At 45.1% G+C, this 26,581-nt stretch overlaps 4 protein-coding genes across 4 annotated transcripts in view; 3 read left to right on the top strand and 1 right to left on the bottom strand.

Annotated features, from left to right (window-relative positions):
• The first annotated feature begins 731 nt into the window (after window positions 1–731).
• On the top strand, window positions 732–2,165 carry foxq1b (forkhead box Q1b). The gene has a single exon (XM_086089289.1). The coding sequence runs from the start codon at window positions 826–828 to the stop codon at window positions 1,756–1,758; it is 933 nt and encodes a 310-aa protein (XP_085945415.1). The 5' UTR covers window positions 732–825; the 3' UTR covers window positions 1,759–2,165.
• A 4,391-nt stretch (window positions 2,166–6,556) lies between these two features.
• foxf2b (forkhead box F2b) lies at window positions 6,557–9,635 on the top strand. Its single transcript, XM_086089224.1, has 2 exons — window positions 6,557–7,630; window positions 9,055–9,635. Exons 1-2 carry the CDS (start codon window positions 6,637–6,639, stop codon window positions 9,213–9,215), a joined length of 1,155 nt encoding a protein of 384 aa, XP_085945350.1. The 5' UTR covers window positions 6,557–6,636; the 3' UTR covers window positions 9,216–9,635.
• Window positions 9,636–13,456: 3,821 nt separating this feature from the next.
• On the top strand, window positions 13,457–15,797 carry LOC147166586 (forkhead box C1-A-like). The gene has a single exon (XM_086089328.1). The coding sequence runs from the start codon at window positions 13,671–13,673 to the stop codon at window positions 14,967–14,969; it is 1,299 nt and encodes a 432-aa protein (XP_085945454.1). The 5' UTR covers window positions 13,457–13,670; the 3' UTR covers window positions 14,970–15,797.
• A 1,918-nt stretch (window positions 15,798–17,715) lies between these two features.
• The window catches only part of gmds (GDP-mannose 4,6-dehydratase), a 73,952-nt gene continuing 65,086 nt past the window's right edge, over window positions 17,716–26,581 (bottom strand). Inside the window, exons 10-11 of the mRNA XM_086089151.1 lie at window positions 19,496–19,564; window positions 17,716–18,095 (exon numbers count right to left, since the gene is read on the bottom strand). Of these exons, the coding sequence (XP_085945277.1) occupies window positions 18,033–18,095; window positions 19,496–19,564 (132 nt within the window). The 3' untranslated portion in view covers window positions 17,716–18,032. The remainder of the gene's footprint in view (window positions 18,096–19,495; window positions 19,565–26,581) is intronic.

A 26,581-nucleotide genomic window follows, 5' to 3' on the forward strand; every position in this document is an offset into this window, starting at 1 on the left:
ATAGCAGTTCAATAAAAATGAATGGAGTTCAAAGGAAACGTTGAGGAAGTCGTGTATGATTTTGTCTGAATCGAACAAAGCTCAGCCAAATGTCAACTTGCCACACGGAGGCCGAACATCGTTGACGTGCTGCCAAGTGGATAATTATGTGGCTTCATTTTCAATTCTTAGCAAATTCCAACAACAAGCTGTGGAGTGCGTTTGAATGTGCTATCAGATCTTTTACAATGTATTTATCAGGATTTAAAAAAAAAACTTTCCCAACTTCTAAAACAGGGATGGGCAGATCACAGCCCTTGATTATTTTTTATTTATTACAAGCCCTTAAAAAATATATGATAATTTAATAAAAAATGCTGGGTGGGGAAATGAAAGCACATTTTCCGTGATAGACAGGGAGAATGGGTGAATAGGGGTGGGGAGGGGGGGGGGGGTGATTCCAGGAAGAAGAAAAAAAAATTAGTTAAAAAAAAAATAAATCTGTGAATATATATCAACTGTAGTTTGAAGTCAGTAATATCACCATTGAACAATAGAAGGCAAACATGGCTCCTGTATGATTTTCTGTGGATAAGTGAGCTTGTTTCCCGCCGGTGGCGTGACACGGTAGCGTCCAATTGTAAACATTGCATATCACTCCATCGTTCCGTGCGCTCGCTGCTAGCTCCGCCCCTGGGCCGTCCCTTGCGGCCCACGATATGAATAGCAACACCGGCGTGTCTCCCGAGACAGACGAGACCTGTTCCAGGCGCTCCAGACGCGCGCGCTCACGCACCAACGCACGCACGCACGCCTCCATTTCATCCACCTGCTCCCTCCGCCGCAATGAAAATGGAAGTTTTCTCTGCGCTGCGCTTCGCTCACAAGCCGCTCGAGTTGCCTGCGGACCGGGACGCGGACCGGGACGCGGAGGCGGACGCGGGGCTCCCCTCGCCTCTGTCCGGGGACGAGCTGGGCTCGGACGGGGACTGCGCGGCCAACAGCCCGCCGCCCGCCACCCCCGGCGCGGGGGCGGACCCCAGCAAGGGCAAGCCCTACACGCGCAGACCCAAGCCCCCCTACTCGTACATCGCCCTCATCGCAATGGCCATCCGCGAGTCCGCCAGCGGCCGCCTCACCTTGGCCGAGATCAACGACTACCTGATGAAGAAGTTCCCCTTCTTCCGCGGCGCCTACACGGGCTGGAGGAACTCGGTGCGACACAACCTGTCCCTCAACGACTGCTTCCTCAAAGTTCTGCGCGACCCGTCCAGACCTTGGGGCAAGGACAACTACTGGATGCTCAACCCCCAAAGCGAGTACACGTTCGCCGACGGGGTGTTCCGCCGCAGGAGGAAGCGCATCGCCAAGAGGTCCCCCAAGGAGCAGGGGCTGCAGGTGGCTGACGTCACGGGGGGGCAGGACGACGACCGCCGCCGCCGCCTCCCCCCCGCCCCCGAGGAGAGGGTGGGCCCGGGGGCCAAGTTCTCCAGCCCCTTCGCCATCGACAGCATCCTCGGCAGACCCTTCAAACGCAGGGAGGACGAGCACGCGCGTGCGCACGGCGGGCACGCGCGCGGCCTCTTCTGGCAGCTGCCCTACTATCAACTCCATCACAACTACCTGCAGCACGAGGCGGCGTGCGGCGGCGCGCGGGCCGGGGGGGACCCCCTCTCGTACCTCCATCACAAAGCCCGACTCGAGGCCGCCCCCGTGCACGCGCTCAGGACGCCCCCGAAGGCGGCCATGAGCTTTCTTATAGACTCGCTCCTCTCATAAGGACCCTCAAAATGTGCACTTTTGCTGTCTTCTCTCAGTGAGACCGTCGCGTGACGTCATCGCTCATCTTGCCACGCCATTGTGGACGATCGAGGTTCTCCCAGGACATTTCACTGGCGTGCGCGTGCGTGTTACGGGGAGAAGTGTTTGTTTTCATGGTTCGTTTGGTGGTTCTGCTGTGCGCGCGCGCGTGTGTGTGCGTGCGTGTGTGTGTGTGAGAGAGAGAGACGGTGAAAAATAAAACAATTGATGTATTTATATATCTGCTGTGTTGAGAAAATTGTTGTCAAAGAATTGACTGAGTTGCAGCACAATGACCAAAAACTCGTCGCGGGAGCACAAAATGTTTTCTGATGCATGGCGACGACTTTTGCATGTCTGCTATTTCCATGAATAAAAGAAGTGAAAAAAAAAAAGAAGAGTATTCCAAAAGTCTGATTTTCTTCAAGGGGGGGGGGGGGGTGGCACACACACACACAATTTCCCTTTCAATTTCCTCACAAAAACATTTTGACGACACGTGACAACTTAGCCTAACACTGCACTTCAAAAATGTGGCTAACTTGGAAATGTTATTAGAAAAAAAAAAATCAAATATAAAGTCTTGTTATTGTTGTGTTTTTTTTCTAAATTATATGTACTTTGTATTGTTACATGGGTGGCTCTAATGAACAGTTAAATTGATGATGATGATGGTGATTGGCTAATGTTAATTCCTAATAATGATAACAACAATTAATAATAATAATAATAATAATAATAATAATAATTTCCCCCTAATTGTAATAGTTAACTCCTATTAATTGTCATATTACGTAATCATCAAGCATTTCTGCTTGTGGCCTATTTGAACACATTCTTTTGTCGAGCCTTAAAATGAAGGAACTTGATGGAAAGATCCATAAATCGTGTTGAAAACATGAGGCAGATCGTAAATGTTTTGATGGATGAAAACAAATAAACAAACAAACAAACAAACAGATAACCCAAATAATTCTGCTGCTGTTTGGCCAGGAGAGCTCAGTTGCTCTCCGCGGTCCTGAAACGCCCCCAACCTCACAGGATTTGCACCCCAAACTCACGAGACGACGTTTACACATTCGGCGTTTTTCAAATGCTCCATTTTAATGTCATTGATCCTGCATTTCGAAATGCATTGTAAGAAACACATCAAATGAGCCTGTAGATAATACGATATTTTTACATTCATAATAATATTAATATTTGTTTGTTTTATCCTACAAGATGTTGAAAATGGCAACATGCACGCTCCAGAATTTGAAATAATTAAATGCTGAAGAATTTGCAAAACGCAAGTGCTGAAATACAAAATATTAAATATGTATACAAAAACATTTTTGTTATTGTTTTTAAATCTGGATTTTCTTGCTGATGTATTTTTTTTAATTTTATTTTATTTACCAGTGAGCGAGTTGCAGTCATGTAAATGCAAAATAATAATAATAATAAAATCAATAAATGATCAAAAATAAAAGAGTGATCTTACTAGTTCTGGTGGCGGATTCTGCGCGACATTCATTTTGGGTCCAACGTGCAGTGCAGGTGACAGGTGACAGGTGCGACCTTCTTCCTGTTGCAGGGGCAATGCTGCAACCTGCAGGTGAAAGGACAGAATAACATACCTGGCGGTGAGTCACGTGACCATGACAGCCCTCTTCACGTCCCGACGTGCAGGATTCATTATTTGTTTAAAAAAAATAATAACGCTAATGCAAATCATTTGGAAGCGTCCCTCGAGTTGAGCCCGACAAAAAGTCCACTTTGAACTCTAAAATTGCAACGTTAGAAAGTCAAATCCAAACAACTCGTCACTCCGGCAGCCAGAACCGAGTCCGACCTTCCACAGGGCGGTTCCGAAGAACCCGCCGCGCAGCGTCAGCCTGCAGGGCCAAATAGATGCAGAAACAGAAAATGCATGCGTCCAAATATTGATTGAAAATCAATCACACGTGATTGGTACAAGATTAATATCAATACTGACAAGAGTCAAAGTCATTCAATCCAATTGAAATGGAATGAGTGGCTCTATTTTTATAAAAAAAAGTTCCCTGAGGTCAACTCTATAAATAAATACGTGCACATCTTATCCAAACATTTCAGCCGAAACATGTCAACAATGGCAACGAGCCCACGTGACCTCCTTCCACGACAGCATTCTAAAGATAAACGTTAAAAAAAAAAAAAAAAAAAAATTCCAGTCTTGCATTTGATATTTTCAGCCTGCAACGAACTTCTGAAAAAGAGCAGCTCCGCGCAGAACAAAGCTTGTGCGTGCAGGCCGAAGCATCCTGATCTCGACGGGGGTCGCAAGTTTTGATGTCGCAGGAAATTTGGGGGGGGGCCACCAAGCTGGATGGAAAATCATTTGATCCGCGCGCACATCCTTTCTTTGTGCAAAGAGCTGAAGTTATTGTTTGGAAAATCCTGCGGGTCTTATGAAATATTTTGGACACGGCCTAAAACACACACACACACAAATTGTATTGGTATTGTATATATATATATATATATATATATATATATATATATATATATATATATACACACAGCAAAACATAGCACAACTGTACAAGATTGGGTGAAACATTTTGGACTGATTGATTGATATAACCCAAATGAATAACTCACAAATTGTTGTTGTTCAGTTCGCCCATCTTACCCCCCCCCCCCCAAAAAAAAAAAAAGAGAAAAGAAAAGAAAAACTGACAAAAAAAAATGGGTCGCTTGTATAAAGCAAACCAAAACATTGGGTTCTTTAAAAATAAAAAATAAATAAAAAATACAAAAAATTGGGTCAAATTGGGCTTGAATCAACTGTTCTAAAAAAAAACCAGCTGGGTCAAAGAGAACCCACTTATCGGTCAAAAAGCTGTGTGAAGTGATAACCCAGGAAAGAGAAAATTAGTTGTCTTGTGCCCCCCAAAAACAACCCAATGGGCTGTTTTAAATTAAATTAAATTAATTAAATTAATAAATTACAAGTGTCAGTCAATTGGTTATTTTTGATAACCAAATAAAAAAAAATGTTGCCTGGAGATTTGAGTTAAGCATACTTTTTTTTTTACTTTTCCATGATTGCAAATAAAGTTGCTCCTGCACCACATTTATTGATATTATTTTATGGGATATACACTGATGCTGTACAAGTATGTGCGTGTGAGTGTGTGTGTGTGAGTGTTTGTGCGTGTGCGTGTGTGTGTGTGTGTGTTGTCTCCAGGGAGGGAGCTGTCGTAGCCCGCTAGGCTAATTTGGCTTTTCTCTCTCTAATGAACGCAAGCCCCCCCGGGAGCGCCCCTGGCCGGGGGCGGTAAGCTGACACTGGCGCACTGTGTGTGGTATTGCGGAGTGGGGGCGGGGGGCGAAGGGGGGGGGGGGGGGCTTGATGGAAAAAGCCTGCTTCCACTCATGTCAAAGTCATTTATTGAGAGAACCCCCCCCCCCCCCCTCCCATATAGTCAGCATGCAGCTCTCCATCTGATCAGCGTTTGTTTTCATTCTCCTGCAGACCATTTTGGGAGGAAATTAGGAGCAAAACACGTGATAAGAAAGCCTGTCGCCATTTGGTGAAATTATTGAAAGATGATAATATGATGCATGTGCGTTATTGGGTAAGTGTGGCCCAATTCAAATCCAAGTTTGGATGTCAGGGGAACTTTGATTGTTGAATTGCGTCAAGTTTTCAGATGTGGCCACGGATGGCGCTACACAGGGAAGGGGGGGGGGCGGTGGGGGGCGGTGGGGGTGGTGGGGATGCTTTAACCCCATCAGAAATCTGTGTAGCCCCAGTTAAGCCCCTATGGCATTTCAAAAATAAAAATGCTCAGAAATAATCCTAATTGGGTCAAAAATGAATCGACACAACTGTTTGGGTTATTTATTTGACCCCCCCAAAAATGTGTATTAATTGAATAACCAAAAAAGTTGCGTCGGTCCTTTTGCCCCAAGTTGTTTTTTTGTTTGTTTTTTACCCAACTTTAGTGCATCACTGTAAAAACTGTTGGGTGTAAAATAACCCAACTGTGGGTCAGAAATAAACCGATCCTTGGAGTCAAGAAATTGCTATTTAAGTGTGAAACAACTCATAAATATGGGTCTGATCCTTTACTTGGGTCCCCCAAAAAAGGGTCATTTTGTATAAAACAACTCCTAAAGTTGGGTCCAATTGATCGGTCCATTTTTTTTTTATTATTATCCATAATTGGGTTACTTTTGAGCCAACTGTTTTTAGAGTGAACGTTCTCAAATTGTTTATTTTCGAGCCGACTGTTTGACCCAATGAATTGAATGATGAGAGCGGTGGGGGGCGGGGAGGGGGGGGGCTGCTCAAGATGTATGCAAGGCTACTTTTGTTTGTGTTTGGTTGGCGCACATATTGGGAGGGCTTTTGGTGTTTCCTGCACTTGAGTGATTGTTGAGGCTTTCGATGGCCACCCGGCGAGTCAGCACGCTCGCCCCACTTAGCTCCACGGTGACACCCAGTGGATGGAGCCCACCCCCACGCCCCCCCCCCCCCACGCCCACCCCCACCACCACCGCCTCTAAGCCGCGGGACAATAAGAAGTCTCCGCTGGCTAATCAGCTGCCCCCGCCTCCCGCCTCTCGCCTCTCGCTCTTCCTCTTCCTCTTCCTCTTCCTCCCCACTGGCCGCCGCGCTTCAAGTACGTGCGTGACGTCAGACTCGCGCGTAACTGGACTCAAGGAAGATTTCTCTCCATTTTCATGTCACGCTCACTGGCGACTGGCGACTGGCGAAGAGCGCAGGATTCCTTCACACCCCCCCGTCCCCCCCCCCGCACCCCTCTTACTTGATCTCCTTTCAAACATTCCGGGGCCTGTCCCGTCCCGGCCCCTGACGTCATGACGAGCGAGACCCCTCAGCGGCAACTGGATCCTCCTCCGCCTCCTCTCGGATCCAGTCCGGCGTCCGGCGTCCTGCGCGCCGCCATGCTGAGCCCGCAAGCCGCCTCGGAAAGCGCGTCCGCCGCCGCCGCCGCCACCAAAGCGAAGAAGAGCAGCTCGGGTTTGAGGCGGCCGGAGAAGCCTCCGTACTCGTACATCGCCCTCATCGTCATGGCGATCCAAAACTCGCCCAGCAAACGGCTCACGCTCAGCGAAATCTACCAGTTCCTCCAGGCCCGCTTCCCCTTCTTCAGGGGTTCCTATCAGGGCTGGAAAAACTCGGTCCGGCACAATCTGTCGCTCAACGAGTGCTTCATTAAATTGCCCAAGGGACTCGGCAGACCCGGGAAGGGCCACTATTGGACCATCGACCCCGGCAGCGAGTTTATGTTCGAGGAGGGCTCGTTCCGCCGTCGACCCAGAGGCTTCAGGCGCAAGTGTCAAGCCCTCAAACCCATGTACAGGATGATGAACGGCATCGGGTTCGGCGCCTCCATCCTGCCGCAGAGTTTCGACTTCCAGCCGCCTTCGGCGACGCTCGCCTGTCACGGCAACTCCTACAACTTGGACGTGATGAGCAACTCCATGACGGCCGCGGGCTACGACGCGCTGGGACCCGGACACCACGTCGCCCACATGTCGCCGAGCCCGGGTTCCACATACATGGCCAGTTGCCCGGCGGCGTCCAGCAACGGCGAATACGGGCCGGACAGCAGCTGCAGTCCGGTGCCGAACTCTCCGGCCGTGGCGAGCACTTTGGACGGCCACTCCCCGTACGGCAGCGGGTCCGCGCATTGGGCCACGTCGGGCGGGTCGCCCTACATCAAGCAGCAGCCTTTGACCTGCAGCAGCCCCGCGTCGTCTTCTCTGCATTCCGGGATGTCGCCTTACTCCCTGGAGCAGAGCTACATCCACCAAAACGCCAGGGAGAGCCAAACGAGCGACATAGCAGGTACCAAAAAAAAAAAAGGCCACGGCGCCGAACTTTGCACCTTCAGTCAATATTGGTGACATTTTGACACGCGGGCAAACAAAGCAGGCGGCCTCGCGCGCAGGCCACAAATGATCAAATTGCGATATTCAACATTTTGATTTGATTTGATCTTTATTTAGGCCTCTCTCCAACAAGTACCAAAAATTTAAAAAAGTGTTCGGTTCGAGAAGTGGCAGAAAGAAGCCAAAGCTTTTATTATTAGCATTTTATTATCTAATGTTAAAAAATAATAATTACCATGCAAAAATAAACGGACTCAGTGTATCCTGAATTGATGATCATAATTGACCATTTATTTGGTATTCGTATCGCCTCGAGATCCAACAAGGCCACCAAAGATCACACGAGTAGCCGCCGGCCGGTTCTAAAAATAGCTCATGATAGGACATTGTCATTTCCTAGGAAGGATGTAGAAATTTGCATTAGAAAATGTACATTTGACTTTATAGAAATGATTTGTTACATATTATTGTATTTAAATGTGTATATGGGCTAATGAATAATAATATGTGGTAAGAACACATGAAAGGTTATTTAAATGTGTTATTTTAGACGTTTGTATTTAATGTCCTTAAAAAGCAACTCTTAGTTGGCGACCTCTTATCGTGCTCTTATTGGATGAATTTAAGCTTGCATCTGATTGGTCAAAGTTTGATGTTTTTGCGATATGGGCTAATATAATGATCACGATATTTTTTCGATATATATATATATATATATATATATATATTTATATATAGCTCGATTGGTCCCTTGTTTAATTTCAATGTCGACGTCAAAATGAATATACTGTAACTGTAATTAATTTAGGATTGCGCGAATGCGTTATTCCACTTCTCGCGTCGTCTTCAAGTCATTTGAAAGTCGTTTTCCAATTCCCGCTTGGCTCAATGCGTCACGCTGCGGCTTATTGCGGATTTCAGCCCCCGCACGCTGGAGCCTGAAAGGGTCGCAAAGGTTAAGCAAACAAAAACTGCTGCAAGTCGGGACCACACCGGCGACGATTTCGACCTCCATGTATCCACAAGAGTGGTCGACATCTTTATGGGGGGGGGGGGGGGGGGCTAAATATTGGTGTGAACATGCAGATTAGACAAAGTCAAGTTGTGGATAAAGTCACATCTGGAGTCCTTATGACCTTGATGCCCCCCATTTCTATTTAAGACCTGAAAACTGAAATGGATGCTTTCTATTATCGGCATTCAACGCGATTTTTTTTTTTTTTTAAATGTCACCTACAATTGATAAAGTTATTCAATTAAAAAAGGATTTATTGCAATGTTATTTCGATGATTGGCTTATTGAATAAAAAACGTCGCCACGGGAAGACGAGAAAGAAGGAATTGCAAACCAACTGTGAATGTGTTTTGTGTGCGCAACAGCGGGGATTCCGCGTTACCAGAACCACTGCGACAGGAAAGATTTCGTGTTCAACTTGAACGGCATCTCGTCCTTCCACCCGTCGGCCGGCACGTCCTACTATCATCATCATCACCACCACCACCATCATCTTCCTCAGGACATCAAACCGTGCGTCATGTGATGAGAGCGCTGCTGCCATTGTGGACCTCCGAAGACGGACGCAGTCAAACTGCACGTCCGTCGTCTAAAAAAAAAAGAAAAGAAAGAAAGAAAGAAAGAAACGGCGTCAGAGGAAGAATTCATAGAAATATTTCATATCACGATGGTTATATTCACGTGTTGCCTCTCTGTGGACCAGCTGAGCAAAAAAAAATGCATTGAAGGAAAAATGAAGGAAGACACATGAGTTTAGGCCTATAAAGGAAAAATAAAAAGGCAGCACACTTTCTTCGCGAAAATGCTTGACAGTTGCTCGATATTATTATTGTTATTATGTTTTATCCTCCACACGGATGCTGTATTATGAACTGCTACAAATATTGCACTTACTGTAACCATTGTCCAAAGAGAAGTTTCAATAAAGTTGTTAAATTGTAGATGACATATTTTGCGTTCAAATGATGCAACATTACACTGAGTCTATAGACCAAAAAATAAATAAATATATATATATATACAAAGGCATATTTGCCTATTTATGTGAAATATTCAACAGGGCTGCATATTTCGTTATGAGGTCACAACTTTATTCTATTTTATTTGCTTCTCATCTCTTTTACATCCGGTTTTCTATGAATAAATTGATATTTATTTGCATATTTAAAAATAGAATGTAGGTTACTTAACTGCGTCCAGACATGAGTAAAGACCACTACTGTGATTTTTTTTTGTTTTTGCATGTCAAATATTGCATTTGAGTAATTTTGAAAGAATCGTTTATTGCTGACATTGTACCGCAAAATCGTCATTTTCAGGAGAGCCCAAAAAATGACATATTTGACAATAGAATAGTTTTGTAAATAATAACAATAATAAATATAAGTAATAATGATAATAACTAAATAAAAAAAGTGAGATGTGAGAAAAATTGTGATTTGAGGCGATATGTGGAGATAAAACAACAGCTAGTGTGTCATGTGGAAACACATCACGCTGATATTTTCAGATGGCGGTGAAAAACAAAAACAAAATCAGACTTAAAGGGAGCTGACCCACATCACAATTGCGGGAGGCTGAGTTGTGACTAAAAGTAGCCTATCCTAAATGAACCTACGTTTTGCCTCTAAATGTGTTTGGATTTTCCCCAACATGTTGATTGAAAAATGATATTTACATTCCACACAATGACTCGGCTTCATAGCATCAGGAGATCTAACATTCTTGACATGTTCTCGCGTCATTTCAAGCCGAGCGGAATAAGAAGCGACTGATTTTGTGGGCTGAAAAAGCGTCTCTCGTACCTTGGTGGTCTTTCTGGCTGCAGGGGACGAAGAACACACGCGCCCTGTTTTCATCTCGGCGATGGGACACAAGGAAGAAAATGTCATTTTATATAAATGTACAGAACAATAATTCATATCGGAGGAGGCTATTCCTTCATTGTTACAATAACAAAACATGAAATGGTGCATTTGAGTTGAAAAGTGTTGGCTCGAATGTGTGCAGGCAGCTCAGATTCGATATAAACTGGAGTATACCGCCATCTAGCGGCCCATTTTGTAACGACGTCACTTTGGAGCAACAACAACCTTTTTCCAAGTCATCATGTGTAAGTACACAACATTCCTCAACAGGTTTACAAAATACAATCTATAGGTCTGAAACGAAATAAACCAGTAGGATACTTACTGGAAATGTACTGTGTCATTTTTGTATAATAATAAAATAAAATAAAACACTAATAATGCGAACATAATTTTGAAGTGCAAGAACACCAAAAACAGATCGTATAAACAGTACAAAGTATTAAAATGGAATAAAATCGAATGTGGTTGAGAAATGAAAGAAGGTGGCAAAAATACTAGCAAAACAATTACTATATAAATTTGAGTCATTACGTCATAAAACTATGTAAACATGTTCAGAAGATTTAGAAAAAACAAACAAGGATCATCATCAGAAAATCGCTTAAGCCAAACATTTAGCATTTACTTTTTTCTTCTTCTCACTAGTGGAAAACACTGGAGCAGGCTCCGTTGCCTGTTAACTGCTCTTGGGGGCCGCCTAGTGGACGCGGGGCAATACGCAGGCAATAACATTTTCCGTGAGCGGGCACTGAGTGTCGAGAGAGAGAGAGAGAGAGAGAGAGAGAGAGAGAGAGAGAGAGAGAGAGAGAGAGAGAGAGAGAGAGAGAGAGAGAGAGAGAGAGAGAGAGAGAGAGAGAGAGAGAACGAAATTAAAAAAGAAAGAAAGAGTAATTAATGTAGAAGTTCACTGAGGAGTGTCGAGAGAGAGAGAGAGAGGGAGAGAGAGAGAGAGAGAGAGAGAAAGAAAGAACGAAATTAAGAAAGAAAGAAAGAGTAATTAATGTAGAAGTTCACTGAGGAGTGTCGAGAGAGAGAGAGAGAGAAAAAGAGAGAGAAAGAGAGCGAGAGAGAGAGAGAGAGAAAGAAAGAACGAAATTAAGAAAGAAAGAAAGAAAGAAAGAGTAATGTAGAAGTTGACAGCAATTAGATGTAAATTCATCCATATTGGATGTGGAACGATGCGCTAAATGCTGATTTCGTTTCTTTTCTACGTACATGCTCTTGAGCACGGTACGTCGGTAGCGAACCCCCAAACTGAATACGAGCTGCTTTGTCCGCAAGCAAAATAATACGAAGTAGTGTGCTTCATCCTGTTAAAGTTCACAAGTGAGAAGATTCATGAAATTAAAATTCTGTTGCACATGCAGGCATTGCCCAACAGGTGGCGGGATTGCATTTCATCATCGGCTAACATTGTCACTCAACTCGAACGAGGAGCACCTTGCAGCTTTTTTTCTTTCTTACTTCTTCTTTGGGCGATGTTGTGCATGAAGTAAACAGCAAAAGTGTAAGTTTACAATCCAGATAAAGAGAGAAAACACGTGTGGGCCGTTACAATTTTTGTAAGCGTGATTTAAGATGCGATGCAGTCGCGCCGTCGCACATCTCGTGAATGTGGATCTCCATTTTCCATCCACGCAAGGCAAAATGACGTCACGTCAGGGGCCCGAGATGCAATCATGATGCAATGTTGCTCACTGACCACACGGGGGCAGCCGTGTACCACACTGGAACAAAAACAACCATGGAGAAAAGCACATGGGGGACTTCTCGCTTTACGTCTCGTTCGTAGCTTCATCGTAACTTAGAAACTGTACGTATGTCGGTTCATCACTGTCTCACGCCAACGCAGTTTTAAAGTTTTAATTACAGTTTAAAGTTTTAGGAAATAAATATTAAACAATCAAAGTGAAAGTATTAATTACGACGGTAACTGAGTGGTGCCGTGTAATGAAGTATATTTTCTTACGCCACGTGCAGCTTTGCACTCCAATTTTAAAATATTGCTAACACTTATTGTGTTCTCCGGGTGCAAGCATTTGGTTGGTATTAAAAATGATAGGCTAAATGAATAAATACACACAAAATGTATACTGTGTAGGTAAGATTATATATATATATATATATATATATATATATATATATTGACAGGTGCAAAGATTGAGTTTGCTAACTGATGTTAAATAAGCAAAATAAACAAAACGAGTGTTAATTTCTTTCTTTCTTTGGCCAACATCTCAATCTTCAGTCTCACGCCCATGACGGCACATTTTCTCACCCAGTTGGACCAAGTATTTTTTTTTTTTTTTTTTTTTTTTTTTATCATCATTTAGTGGCTTTGAACGCACACCCACATGCGCTGCAGGGGTGTTGGAATGGTGCGAAGGTTTTGGTGGCACACTTAAAAATCCGTGTTTGTTCAGAGGCTCAAGCGCAGCTTGACTTCTTACACAAACTGCAAAGTGATAAAGAAGAAGAACACTTTGCATTCTTAATCGCTAACACGTGACGACGATGAAAGTTGATTTAAATCAGGGGTCATCATGAGCCCGCGTGGGCCTGTTCTAAAAAGAGCACACCAGTGACATGACAATTGTGATTTCCATGGAATGTTGTTGTTGTGATCATTTGAAAATTAGAACAGTGTCCTAAAATGTTGTATATTTATTGTTGTCATATATGGGCCTATTATAAGAAATCCTTAACACGGTCACGGTCTTCTCATAAATGAATCTAATAATAATAATAATACTAATTTTCCTTCGAAACGACCACGGTGGCTTTTCCAGAGGACGACCTGGCCCTCCCATTGGATGCTGCAGCGCACATTTGGGGAGGAGCAGCCAAAAGGGAGGAAAAGAGTTGAGAGCGAAAGCAGAAAACAAAACAAAATGTTTCTGCTTCTGAGCGCGCGGCGGAGTGTGCAGGCTCGACCCTCCGAGCTGACTTTGACTTTTCCGAATGTTACGTGCGGGGGCCCGGACAGTCTCGGCTTGACTGCGGCCTGAACCGGACCGACGCGCAACAAAACAAAGATTCGTATTTTTTCATTTGATTGCATTTTTTGTCATTTTAGCCTGCAACGTTATTGGACCGGTCGCTCTCGCGGGATGCAGGCGCGCTACTCGGTGTCCAGTCCCAACTCGCTGGGGGTCGCGCCGTACATCGGCGGCGAGCAGAACTACTACCGGGCCGCCGGCGGGGGCTACGCCGGCATGCCGGCGCCCATGAGCATGTACGAGCAGTACCCGGCCGGCATGGGCCGCGCCTACGGGCCGTACAGCCCGCAGCCGCCGCAGCCGATGGCCAAAGACTTGGTGAAGCCGCCCTACTCGTACATCGCCCTCATCACCATGGCCATCCAGAACTCGAACGAGAAGAAGGTCACGCTCAACGGGATCTATCAGTTCATCATGGAGCGCTTCCCCTTCTACCGGGACAACAAGCAGGGCTGGCAGAACAGCATCCGACACAACCTGTCGCTCAACGAGTGCTTCGTCAAAGTGGCCCGCGACGACAAGAAGCCCGGCAAGGGCAGCTACTGGACCTTGGACCCGGACTCCTACAACATGTTCGAGAACGGAAGCTTCCTCAGGCGCCGGAGGAGGTTCAAGAAGAAGGACGTGCAGAAGGACAAGGACGAGCGCGAACGGACCAAGGAGGTTCGGGAGCCGGTCCAGGTCAGCTGCCAGCCGGTTCGGGTGCAAGACATCAAGACGGAGAACGGGACCTCATGCACGCCGCCTCGAGCCGCGTCGCCGACTCTGGACGCGGTCCCCAAGATGGAAAGTCCCGACGGCAGCGTGTCCAGCGGGAGCCCGCGCAGCGAGCAGCACCAGCACCAGAACCAGCACCAGCACCAGGGTTCGACGCCGGGCTTCAGCGTGGACAACATCATCATGACGTCCCTCAGGGGTTCTCCCCAGGCCGAAGTCTCCCCGCCTCTCGTCGCCTCCTCTCGGACTATGACGCTCAGCTACTCCCCCAACCTGCAGGCGTGCAACCAGAACCAGAACTCCTCCAATCCCACCTATCACTGCAACATGCAAGCCATGAGCCTGTACGCGGGGGAGCGAACCTCCGGCGGCCACCTGGCGCCGTCCAGCACCGCGGACGAGGCTTTGCCCGACTATTGCGTCACCAGCCCCGCCAACCACAACCACAACCAGAACCAGGAGGGCCAGCACGGCCGACTGGCGTCCTGGTACGGCGACCTGAGCCATTTGAGCGCCGGATACCCGTCCCAGCAGCAGAACTTCCACTCGGTCCGGGAGATGTTCGAGTCGCAGCGGCTCGGGCTGAACGGAACCGCGCTCAATGGGAATAACAGCTGCCAGGTGGCCTTCCCGGCCACGCAGTCCATCTACAGAACCTCAGGAGCTTTTGTTTACGACTGCAGCAAGTTCTGAGAGCGGCCAAATGACAACCTTAATATATTCTTGCCGACATTATTCAGCAGTCTGCTGCGTGGGTCCAAAAGAATCCAATTTTAGTCCAAAATTGGACTGACCTGCAGTTAAAGGGTTCATTTGAGCCCATTTTTCTGGGTTGTTTTCTACAAAATAACCCATTTTAACAACCCCAAATTTACAAATGTTTACAAATTACAAAACGACCAAATTGGGTTGTTTTGATACATTTTGTGCAAAACGCCTCAAAAATGACATTATTATTATGAATATGAAACATTTCAAAACAGGCCACATTTTCGGGTATAACCAGAGTTGGGTCAATTGACCCCAAAGCGGGTCGGTCCAATGCGGACCCAAATTGCATCCTTTTTGAGCCAGCACTGTTTCTTCTCTTCTTTTGTTTTCTTTTCCATCCTGAACGCACGACAGCGATTTCGTCCAAGCGCGTAAGTTTGTTTCTCTTAACTTAAAACAAAATGACTCCAATATTCAGCGTGCTGACATTTGTAAATGATATCCTAATATATTTATTTTTGAAGAGTGATTGTTGAAAGCCAAACACGCATTTTTTTCCTCCTCATGCTGCCTTAACTCGTCTCCGTTTTTGTATAAGTGGGACCTTTGTAGCCTTAATTTGATTGAAATGTGTCGTTCGTTTGTCAACACATTTTTGAAGGCATTACATTTTTTGTTGGTTGAATAAAGTGCCATGGTTTTAATTGGACTGATTGATTAGTGCTATTTGCTTTGAAATCAGGTCTGGATGTAAACATGTTAAAAGCAGACATAAAGAGTGCATTCAAAAAAAAGAACACTTTTGTTTGACGATCCGTTTTTGAAAATCGGGCCTAAATGTCACAAATGTTGACCGGAGTCGATTTTAGGGCAAATGTGAGCGAGCGCGCAAAGAAGTCAACGTTGATGTCAATAAACACTTCCACGCACGCACGCACGCACGCACGCACGCACGCACGCACGCACGCAAGTTGCTGCAGGCCAGCAAAAGGCCGAGTCAGCATTTGTCTCTCATGCAAAAAGTTTCCTGAAGCTTGCATCGCCAAGGTTTCAAATAGAAAATGAAAACGTTGTTTTGTGGATTTTTTTGGGGGGGAAAATGTGTTCTTCACTTCGCCGCACTATTTAATATTTAAAATAGCTAAGAATGGGCTGGTTTCAAATCTCATCATGGTGTCAGTTGAATTGGATGAAATGATCGTTATGATTGCATTTCAGTCCCGAATATTTGGATGACTGACTTTCAGACGTCTGCCTCGAAGCACAACAAGCCGCTCACAGATGTTCCTTCCGATTTTCCTTCCGATATTCTCGGCTAATTCCAAACATGCGTCATTGTGATCTCTGCAAAAGGTTTCCCCTCAGAAAAAAAAACAACACGAGCAACGATGGTCGCTGAGGCCTTTGGCTTAAAAAAAGAAAGAAAAGTATGACCTTTTTAATTGCAGATTCGCACATGCATCAGATAAGATAAGTGGGACATTTGATTGTTTAGAATTGTTTTTATTTTAAATGTCATCGAGCCATTCGTTACATTTTAGAAGATAATACAAATGGATTGATAGTAAATAAAAGCATACGTCGGTTATATTTATTATTCAAGTGTATAAATACTATACAAAGCGGCATGTATTTAATAGTGCATTTATTTTATTGACTAGAATATTAGACGGCATAAAAAACTAAAACAAGAAAAAAGCACACAAATATTATTTGCTATGGTGTGTTGAATTTCATTTCATTAAGTGGTTGCAAAAGCAGCTGATCCAGATACTTAAAAAATATTTATACAGTTGCTTTTATTTTGTGCAACCATTTGATATATATATATATTATATATATATATATATATATATATTCCTTTCATTTTTTTCAGTGTACGCTCCTTTAAATTGATTTTGCAATAATAACGAAATGGAAACATTTCATTTTCGTCATAATTGAATTATTTACAATGAAAAACTGCTAAAAATGTGTGTTTTGCGCCACAAAAACGTCAACATGGATTTCCTCAACGTGCACCTCCAAATGTCCCTTTTCTGGATGTGATGTTTGTGTTTTCACCCTAAATTAATTCGAGTCTGTGTCTACACACGCGCGCGGGATCATAAAAGCATTTCGCATGCATTGTTGGGGGCGTCGCTGCATTTATTTTATTTATTTATTTTTTAATTTTTTTTTAGGTTTCGATCCGCTGAAGTGATGATAAGATTTGTGATGAGGGGTTCGCGGTGGGTGGGTACGGGGTGCACCCGCTCGACGGTTGAGGGGCTCTCGGCGCGCCCGGGCACATCTGCTTCTCATTTGCCGCTCCGAAAACACGACCCCCCCCCCCCCCCCCCCCCCCGACACACACACACACACGCTGTAAAATTGCCCATCTCAGCCATTCAATTGACTTCTGCTGGGGGGTTAATATTTAGTGGGCCCACACAGGTTGTGTAGAAAATTGATTTATGGCTAGAATAATTTAACGTCAAAGTATTTCAAATGAAGTCATTGAAATAGCAATAATATTAACATTATAACAATTATTATTATACAATACCTTTACTGTACTTTTGTATTTGATTCATTTATGTATTAAATCCATATGACAGTAAATATAAAGCGGAACCAAATTCGCCCAATGAGCTTTTCATGCGTGCTAAATGAGATATTAATTACAAAAAGATGATGTGTTCATTGTTAGAAAAAAGAATGAAAGAAAAAAAAAAGTCCGGATCCGTTACAATAAGAACATTATTTATTTTTTGGGCAAGCCTTGGACAGATGCACGCACTGACACGCATACACACACACACGCGCGCACGCACGCACGCACGCACGCACTGAATGAAGTGCATTTACTTTTGGAAATGACGACCACTTGCATGAAAACTTGATGTTCAGACTAGCCAGCATTTCAGTATACGTTGTTCTTAAATAGAGCACGTGGCTAAAACGGAATCATTAATTATTAAAAACTTTAAAAAAAAAAAAAAAAAAAACCATTTCACGGCGATTTCTGGTCCTTCATGTTGTGTTGATGGCAATCGTGTCATGTCAAGCGTTTGGGTTTTTCTTCATCAGCTCAATGTCGGCCTCCACCATTTCTTTCACCAGCTCCTGAACACACAAGCCACGTGACAGGTCACGTGACGCGTCATGTCACCTTTCAAGGTCAGCTTCAATGACAAGAAGGGCAGGAGCGTGCAAACGTTTTTGTGGTCAAGGGCAACATTTGATTTTGAAAACACAAAGATGAGATTTTAAAAAATCCATCAAATGATTTCGCCATGAGTTGATCCATATTTTGACGAAAACGATTTTTGTTTCGTTTTGCCTGAAACGTGAGGATGTTGGAACCTCATCTAGACACCCTCGAAAATAACATAGAATTTTACCCCTGAAATAAAATTGATTAATACATATGCAATAAAATCAGTGTTTGATTCAGTTTTTGGTGTTTTCTGGAAAAACTGAAAAAATTGCGGCATTTATTTGACGACGGCGATGATATCCGCATTTTAGTATTATTTGTTTGTCACTATTTAAAGTAACAAAAATCATGAACTAATTTGAATGAAAAATTATATTATAATGAATTTGTTTTTTAAGTCACTCATGACAAGACAAGCACAACTTTTGTTTTCAAACTTGACAATCATTAGCAAAACAGCTCAAGCAAATACATTTGCAATTTATATATTACTTTTTAAAATGTATTGTTAGGCGCATGTATGCAAAACACGATGAAGACGACATGATTAAAAAAGTAAAAGAATGATGTAGAAGACGGGTGTGAAAGTGGCGGGCCGGGGGCCAGATGCGGCCCACCACATCCTTTCATGTGGCCCACAAAAGCAAATCCTGTTTGCACTTGACCAAAACTTCAAATTATCACGTGCAATAAATAATGTTGAGATTTTGCATGTATTTTTTTTTTTATGACTTTAATTTGTTTTGTACGTAATCCTGCAATTATTTGATAAAGCATTTGGGCCATTCTGAGGGAAGCCCAAAGTGCAATGCGGCCCGCCGCAATAATGACTTTGACACTTCTGATGTGCAGCACATTTGCACACTCTAAAAACAGTTGAGTCAAAAGTAACCCAATTTTGAACTGATCCAATTTATGGGTCAATTTGACCCAACTTTCTGGGTTATACAAAATGACCCCATTCCAAGTGAAGGATCGGTCCATTTTTTGACCCATACTTTTTAGAGTGTTTAATATCGGCTAACATCAGAAGGAAAGCTCTATCAAAACGTCTCTTATTGAACGTAGCCCGCAAGTGTTCGTACGGGCCTCGATCGGAACGACTCGTCGAAAGCTGCGCGACATGCCGAAAGTGAGGTCGGCCCATTTTGGAGGCCTCGTCACGCCGTCCCAGCAGGTCGGAGTGCGTCAACACGTTCTCGGTCCGCATCGGTTCTACCGGCGGCAATATTTTCATACGCGCCTGGAAGGAGCTCGTGTCCTTGGAAAAACATTCTTGTGGCTCCGCCCACGCTAGCAGACTCACCTCAAAGGTCACCTTCGGCTTCCACGCCAGCTTCTGGTGCGCTTTGCTGCTGTCGCCTTGCAGGTAATCCTGCAAGCACAAAAGGTGCAAAAGTCAAGAGCATCAAAGGCGCACGCGGGCCCGACTCGGGCGGGAGGACTTGGCCAGCCGGCGCGAGTGCTCGTCGTGTCTTCATCAATTCTGTCCTGCTCCTCCAGCGGCAGACGCTGATGAATTGTGGGACTCTTGTGGCCTGACCCGAGTCCAGAAGTCCTGATTTAGCCTCCTAACGACCCCGGACTCGTTTTCCCCCCCGTTGGGTTCAAGACCCACCCAGAAATATTTCAGACCACCAAAGAGAGTTTGGAAGAAAAAAAAAAAGAAGAACTTTCAAAGCATGCTTATTGTGAGAAAAACATGCACGCCTTGAACGGAGGAAGCGGAAGCGGAAACAATTTCCGTCTTCTCGTCGTTTCATCGACAACACTTTAAGCATCATGTCAAGATCAAATAGTAAAAATGGTTGTGCTTGTTTGCAAAAGTCATCTGCCATAGATAATAAATGTGCATCGTGTTTCCAAGATCAACAGCTTGTGGAACGTCGGAGGCCGTGTTTGTCAACAGGTAACGGAAAGTTTGGACTTTTTGCCGAGCCAGCAAAATAAAAGTCGTCGGCGAGTGAAACGAAAGCTAACGAAATGACTGAAGTTGAACCACAAACAGATGCGGTGAAATCTCATTTTCACGAGCACGATCGCATTTGGAGGCCAACGCGAGAGTTTGTGACACTCGCTTAAAAGTGGCGACCCCAAAAAATATCAAGCGCAGGTAAGAACGAGTGCAGATGTCAAAATTAAACATTCGTCAACAAGTAATCGATTATCAAAATAATCAACAACTATTTTCATATTCGAGTAATCGTTTGGAAGCATTTTCCGAAGAGAGCGAGCGAGAAGGACGTGTGGATTTATTGGCGTGCGAGTTGGAGCTCAGGTTTCCCCCCCCCCGCCCCCCCCCCCCCCCCCGCGCCCCCCCACGCAGCTTGGCCTGCGCACAATGTGCGAAGTGACCTCCAAAGGGTGGCCCCGTCATTCTGACGAGTACGTGCACCACCAACTGCGCACATACACACCCACACACTTTCAAATTGCGAGTGGAGCCACACAAGACAAAAATGGCGCCGACCACGCCCCCCCCACATTCATGCAAATGTTCATTTTTCAACATCTGGCTTAAAAGTGCACGTGCTGTCAGTGTTGACCCAGAGCGGAGCCGGACTTGTTTCTACTACTGCACACGAGTGTTCCTGACCCCTCCCCCCCCCCCTCCCTCCAACTTGACTCTATTATTCCCACCGACGGGAAACGGATCATAATTCCCGGAGTCAGCATAAAGCTGCCGAGCGCGAGTCCAAACAGAAGAAGAGGGCTCAGGTGACGGCTCGGCGCCGCTCAGGTCAAACAACAAGCCCGTTGTCACAGGTCTGTTAACGCGCATGCAGATTCAGTTCTTCGCAACAGATTCTCGCAATCACTCGGCACAAAAGAAAGCGGACTGAAGGAGATGCACAAAGAAAAAGTCCTCCGGTCTTATCTTAATTGCCGCACGCTCAGTCGAGCACTCAAGCGTGCTGTCAGGAGGCCCGTGTGCACTTTGAGGCTGCACTCGCTCATGCATTTGTGGGTGTGCAAGCTCCTGAAGCCATTCGGCTTTTTCGTCCTATTAATAATAATAATAATAATAATAATGCATTCGGTTTATGTAGCGCTTTTTTGGACACTCAAAGACGCTTCACAGTGGTTGCATTTTTCGCGCGCTCACACATTCACACTGTGGTGGATGACGGACGGAAGCGTGGCTGCCAGTGTGCGCCTACGGCCCCTCCCACCACCACCAAACATTCGCACCTTCCATACACCAGCACTTGGAGGCAACGTGTGTCAAGTGCCTTGCCCAAGGACACGACGGCACATGACTCGGGGCGAGCGGGGATCCAACAGCCGACCTTCCGGTTACTGAACGACCGTCTCTGCAAATGGTGACATTGCGCCATTTAGGGAATTAGACTGACAACTCTCATGAAATGCACAACAGTATCTCGAACACGTTTGCTCCCAAAAACGGATAAAAACACAAAAAGTATTTCTATGCTTTTTTTTAAATGCAAGAGCATACTTTGCTTTGATGCAGCCTCTGAACTGAAGAAAATGCTTGAAGCAATGGTAGTGATCACAAAAAACGACCAGCAGGTGGCAGCAGAGTATAAGAGATCAACCAGGGCCATGTTGCAAAAAAAAGCTAAATTTGTCAGTGTTTTCAACAGGAATGTGAATTATGATGAAATGTAGCTCTATTCTGATGCTAATTGCTGCAAAACGGAAACAGATACAAATATACTTTTTTTTTCCTGACGAAAGAAGAGACTTTAATCGTTCTTTTGGTAGCTTCCATGTTTTGATAGCAATGGAACACAATATTGTGCGGGCCTTGCAAAAATCAGTCAAAATCCAGTGAAACAGCCGTTAAAATGCTATCTTTGTTTATAATCTCATTCAAAAGCAGTCGTTTGACAACTTATTGAATGAATTTATGAACCATTTAAGAACGAAAAGAATGTATGAAATGTAATTGAGGTCCTGCTTAAAGGCAGAAAAAAAAAAGTTTGAAAATAATTACTGGTGGTGATTCATAGCACCAAAGTCCTTCGTTTTTTTTTCCTGAGGTGCGTTTTCGGGGGTGACATGCAGGATGAGGGACGCGCCTCCACCGCCACATGCGCACGCCTCCTTCGGGCCAGCATTTCCTCTTCGAGTCGCATTCCTGACGTTATCAGCCTCAAAAATCGGCCGTTCTCGTCGTGCCCAAACAGGGAGAGCCAGAACCAGCGACGGGGGGGGGGGCGCGAAGTTGCTCCTCCGCTGACATTCACAATGTTTCATTGTCTGTTGGCTGCATGCTGATCAAAATGATAAGGAAGAGAAAAACAATCCAACACCTCAAAAGAAGTCAAGGAAGGACATCAAATATTATTTTACAGAGGACCAAACAAATCCATCTCTGAAAGATTGACACTTACGAAAAACAAACGTCAATCACAAGTTGAACGCAGCCTGTCCTTAAAAGAAAATCAGACGGACGTCGCATCATTTCTGCCCTCCACTAATAATCAGCAGTTCCATTTGTTATTATCTGTAACCAAGATTTTGTTTTTACTTTTCATTTTTGTCTAATTTGCGTTTGATCATTTCATTGTGTCGTTTTTAAAAACTCCACACACCTTGGACCAATGTCATTGCCAACACCAGCACTTGCTCACTAAACTCAACACAGCGTGAGGTGCGGAATTCGGACCCAAATGCAGACAAGACACGCAAGTTGGGAAACAGACAAAAATACAAAGTAACGACAGAGAGCAGGTCGGGATTCAAGATTGGGCTTTGACTCAAACAGGATCATTGCAACTACACAGCAACTGACAACTTCAAATCATCATCATCACCACAAGGGAAGGACCACAACAACCAGGGGTGAAGAAAGTAGAAACCCTGCCACGGGCGCTAAATGAGTTTGTGTCCACCTGTTGAGTAGACGCACCTGCGGCTAAAGTCAAACTTTTCCGGGGGTTTTAATTTTTGGTCTTGGATTCCTGACACCTGATAACAACACAATGACCCCATGAAGAAAACTAAAATATTAACTCATTCATTCCCATCCATTTTCACTGAAGCAACCCCCTTCACTCCCTGCTGTTTGACTGGATTTGGACTGATTTTGCAAGGTCCACAGAATATTGTGTTCTATTGCTACAAAAACATGGAACCTACCAAAAGAAAGATTAGAGTATTTTCTTTCTTTAGGAAAAAAAAGTAGGTTTCTATCCATTTCCGTTTTGCAGACATTAGCTTTCGAACATAGCTAAGTTTCATCATTATTCACGAAACTGTTTAAAATAGTGGCGGAAACAGCTTGTTTGCAACATGGCCCTGGTTGATCTCTTACACTCTGCTGTCACCTGCTGGCCGTTTGTTTGCAATAACTACCATTGCTTTAAGCCACCTGTTCAGCTCAGAGGCGGCATCAAAACCTTCTGCATGCTCTAGCATTAAAATAAAAAACGTTTAAAAACGTTTTTGGGACCATGGCAATATTTAAAATCGAACGTTTTTATACTTTTTTGTGCGCAAATGAGTTAAAAGTGCATGTTTGAATTCTTACAACTTGCTATGTTTAATGAAAAAACATCACGTTTACAATCCAAAACCTTCGTGTGATCAATATTAAATCTGCCACTTTAAACTACTTTTGTAAATGGTTGAAACAATAAAAAGAATTTGATTGGGACTCGCCGAATTGTGAAAAATCTTTGTTGTGCAACCGTCTATTTGGGACACTTCTGTTCAAGTGGGGGTCAAAACAATGAATTCTTTTTTTTTTAGTTCTTCCAAACTTCTAAAAGTGCAACCCAAAAAGTCCATAAAACCGCAGGCAAGAACAGCTTTGTAAGCGGTTCAGAAATAGAAAAGCAAGTCATGAATCGTCGCATTTGACTGACGCGATCCGAGTGAAATGGAGAAGACGGCAGTGAAAATGGCAGCCGGCGCGCCAGGCCCACTTGATGTGCTCTCAATAACCGAGATGCACTTGGACAGCATTGCGCAAGAAGAAGGGCTGTAAAAAGCATCAGAGAAAAAAAAAACCCAACCGCTTCGCAAACCAGGCTGTCAAGTATTTACGCATTTGGCGCCGCTTCTTCGAGCTAAGCAGAATCTCTGACGGGCTGTTTTCGCACACTGGCGTCCGTCGAGTGGAGCAAGAAAGATGGATGCGGCGTTCCAAGAAGTTCCGAGAATGATGAGAAAGACGAAATCGATTGCGCAATCGAGCCGCCTTAAGGTCACGGGAATGCGGGAGCTCCTCAGTTCACCGCACTTTGCGAGCGAGGGAGTGCGCGCGCCTAAATAGTGTGCTTGGTGACGGGAAAGAGCAGCTCCGGAATTAATTACCCAATCAGGACAACAGGCCCAGCAAAGGGTCACACGACACGAACCTCTCTCAGACGTTCAATGCGACGTCGGCAGCCAAAGTCAAAATGCGTTTGGATCGAAAAGCGGACTTCTTCCGAACATCGACTTCTTTCTCAAGTCACCGCCCGAGCCGTAAGAGCGCTCGGCTGTTTTTCCCGCGAGCTATCGAGTGAGTCCCGGGCTTGAGTAGAGTGGCGTCGGATGTGGTTGAACATTCCGCCGCAGACTCGGGTTACACTGCAGGAAACACCGGGTCTGCTCGGCACACGCGGGCCCGACTTGCCGATTTGTAAACACGAGAAACGCACACGCTCGCAAAACAATGCAATCGAATCTCAGCATCTCGTTCGGAGGGAGTTCTTCAACTGCTTTTTCTGCGGGGGACGAACGGCAAGCCCCTTTTTCCAAGCGAGCGACAAATCGGATCCTCAGAGGCGTAGCGGTAGACTCGCCATTGGCGGGTTCATCGCGGGCCTTTTTCCGACGGAATCCACCGAACCTCAACCGCCGTCCTGCGTGGGTGCCTCGCACCCGGGACGCGTCGTGAAACCGTCCTTTTGCTGGGCTTCACAAACGACCAGCCCAGGTTGTGGTTCGCTGTCCGTTTCTTTCAACTTGAAGACTTACGGCGCGCTTGGGCAAAAGTAGGGCCCGCGGGCCACAACCGGCCCGTCCGCGGTTCAAGCGATGGAAATCAGACATTGCTTTTGAATTGTGGTTGAAAAATCAAACTCACAAAACCGGCCTGGAGCAAAAGAATCGGACCAGAAGGACACGCTCGGCCAACGAGCGTCTTCAAACTTGTAATCAGCAATTTCAAGGATGACAATTATTTAAATCGATGAAATTAAAACCCCTGACCTCAGAAATGCTCTTCGAGATGAACGGCCAGGCACAAGTCCAAATCTCGCAGAACGTTTTGGAAGCCATAAAAGGGAGATTTGTTGCCCATATTACGGTCTCGAGCTATCAATGTGCCCATATGTCATTTTTTACAGTGTACCGTCAATTAAATCATGCACAGGCAGCCAATTGCAGTGAAGCAACTCCCTTTGCTCCCGTCTATTTTACTGGATTTGGACTGATTTTGCAAGGCCCGCAGAATATTGTGTTCTATTGCTATAAAAACATGGAACCTACCAAAAGAAAAATGAGAGTCTCTCCTTTCATCAGGAAAAAAAAGTATATATGTATAAAAAGTATGTTTCCGTTGTGCAGCAATTAGCATCAGAATATAGCTAAGTTTCAACAATATTCACATTCCTGGTGAAAACACTGACAAAAAGAGCTTGTTGCAACATGGCCCTGGCTGATCTCTTATACTCTGCTGCCACCTGCTGGCCGTTTTTTGCAATAACTACCGTTGCTTTAAGCCACCTCTTCATGTCAGAAGCTGCATCAAAGCCTTCTGCATGCATAAAAAAACAAACAACAACATAAAAACTCAAATGTTGGGAGTGAAGGACAAAGTATAAAAGAACATATTTACATTTTATTGGGTTTGAGTGACTTAAGAGTCTTCATAGAATTTTGCGGCAGTTATAACAGTATGATGTCATCGCCGAAAACATCAGATGAAGTATCTGTGATGTCCGACGCCAACCGACATGATTTGGACCCGCCCATTCGCTGCCCAGGACCTTTGGGGGAGCCCTCGAGCCGCTCCGCAGCAAAATGTGGCTAACCGAGAGCAGCTGGAACTTGCGCGTCTGACATGACTCCCCCTTTTTTCTCCCTCATCTCGTCAGTAACCGCTTGCCTTTCCTCGTCTCGTCTGGCAGGTTTCTCTTGTCAGGGCCCCGCGCCCGCTTAAGCTAGCTGATAGCGCAGGTATCCTGGCCCGCGCGCCCGCTTTCTATCGGCTGCAGCCGATTACTGGAAGCGGCGGCGATCCATCACGGCACTGACATCAAAGTACAAATAACAGCAAATATCCGCAACACGGCAACAATCGGGCTTTCAGACCGCTGGCGGGCCGCCGACAGCCCCGAGGCGCAGACTTGGCTCGGGTCGACCGACCGCCGGTCGCTGCCCTAATAAGAAGGATTTCGCAACCTCTCCTTCCTCAATGCTCCTTTATATT

Source organism: Leptonotus elevatus, chromosome 11 (genome assembly GCF_054856555.1).
Source record: "Leptonotus elevatus isolate MCC_2025b chromosome 11, RoL_Lele_1.0, whole genome shotgun sequence".
NCBI lineage: Eukaryota > Metazoa > Chordata > Actinopteri > Syngnathiformes > Syngnathidae > Leptonotus > Leptonotus elevatus.

Bases quoted from the DNA above. Each gene is read 5' to 3' on its own strand.
- foxq1b (XM_086089289.1), top strand. From the start codon at position 826: ATGAAAATGGAAGTTTTCTCTGCGCTGCGCTTCGCTCACAAGCCGCTC.
- LOC147166586 (XM_086089328.1), top strand. From the start codon at position 13,671: ATGCAGGCGCGCTACTCGGTGTCCAGTCCCAACTCGCTGGGGGTCGCG.
- foxf2b (XM_086089224.1), top strand. From the start codon at position 6,637: ATGACGAGCGAGACCCCTCAGCGGCAACTGGATCCTCCTCCGCCTCCT. The intron at 7,631-9,054 runs GTACCAAAAAAA...TGTGCGCAACAG, and splicing joins CCAAACGAGCGACATAGCAG to CGGGGATTCCGCGTTACCAG.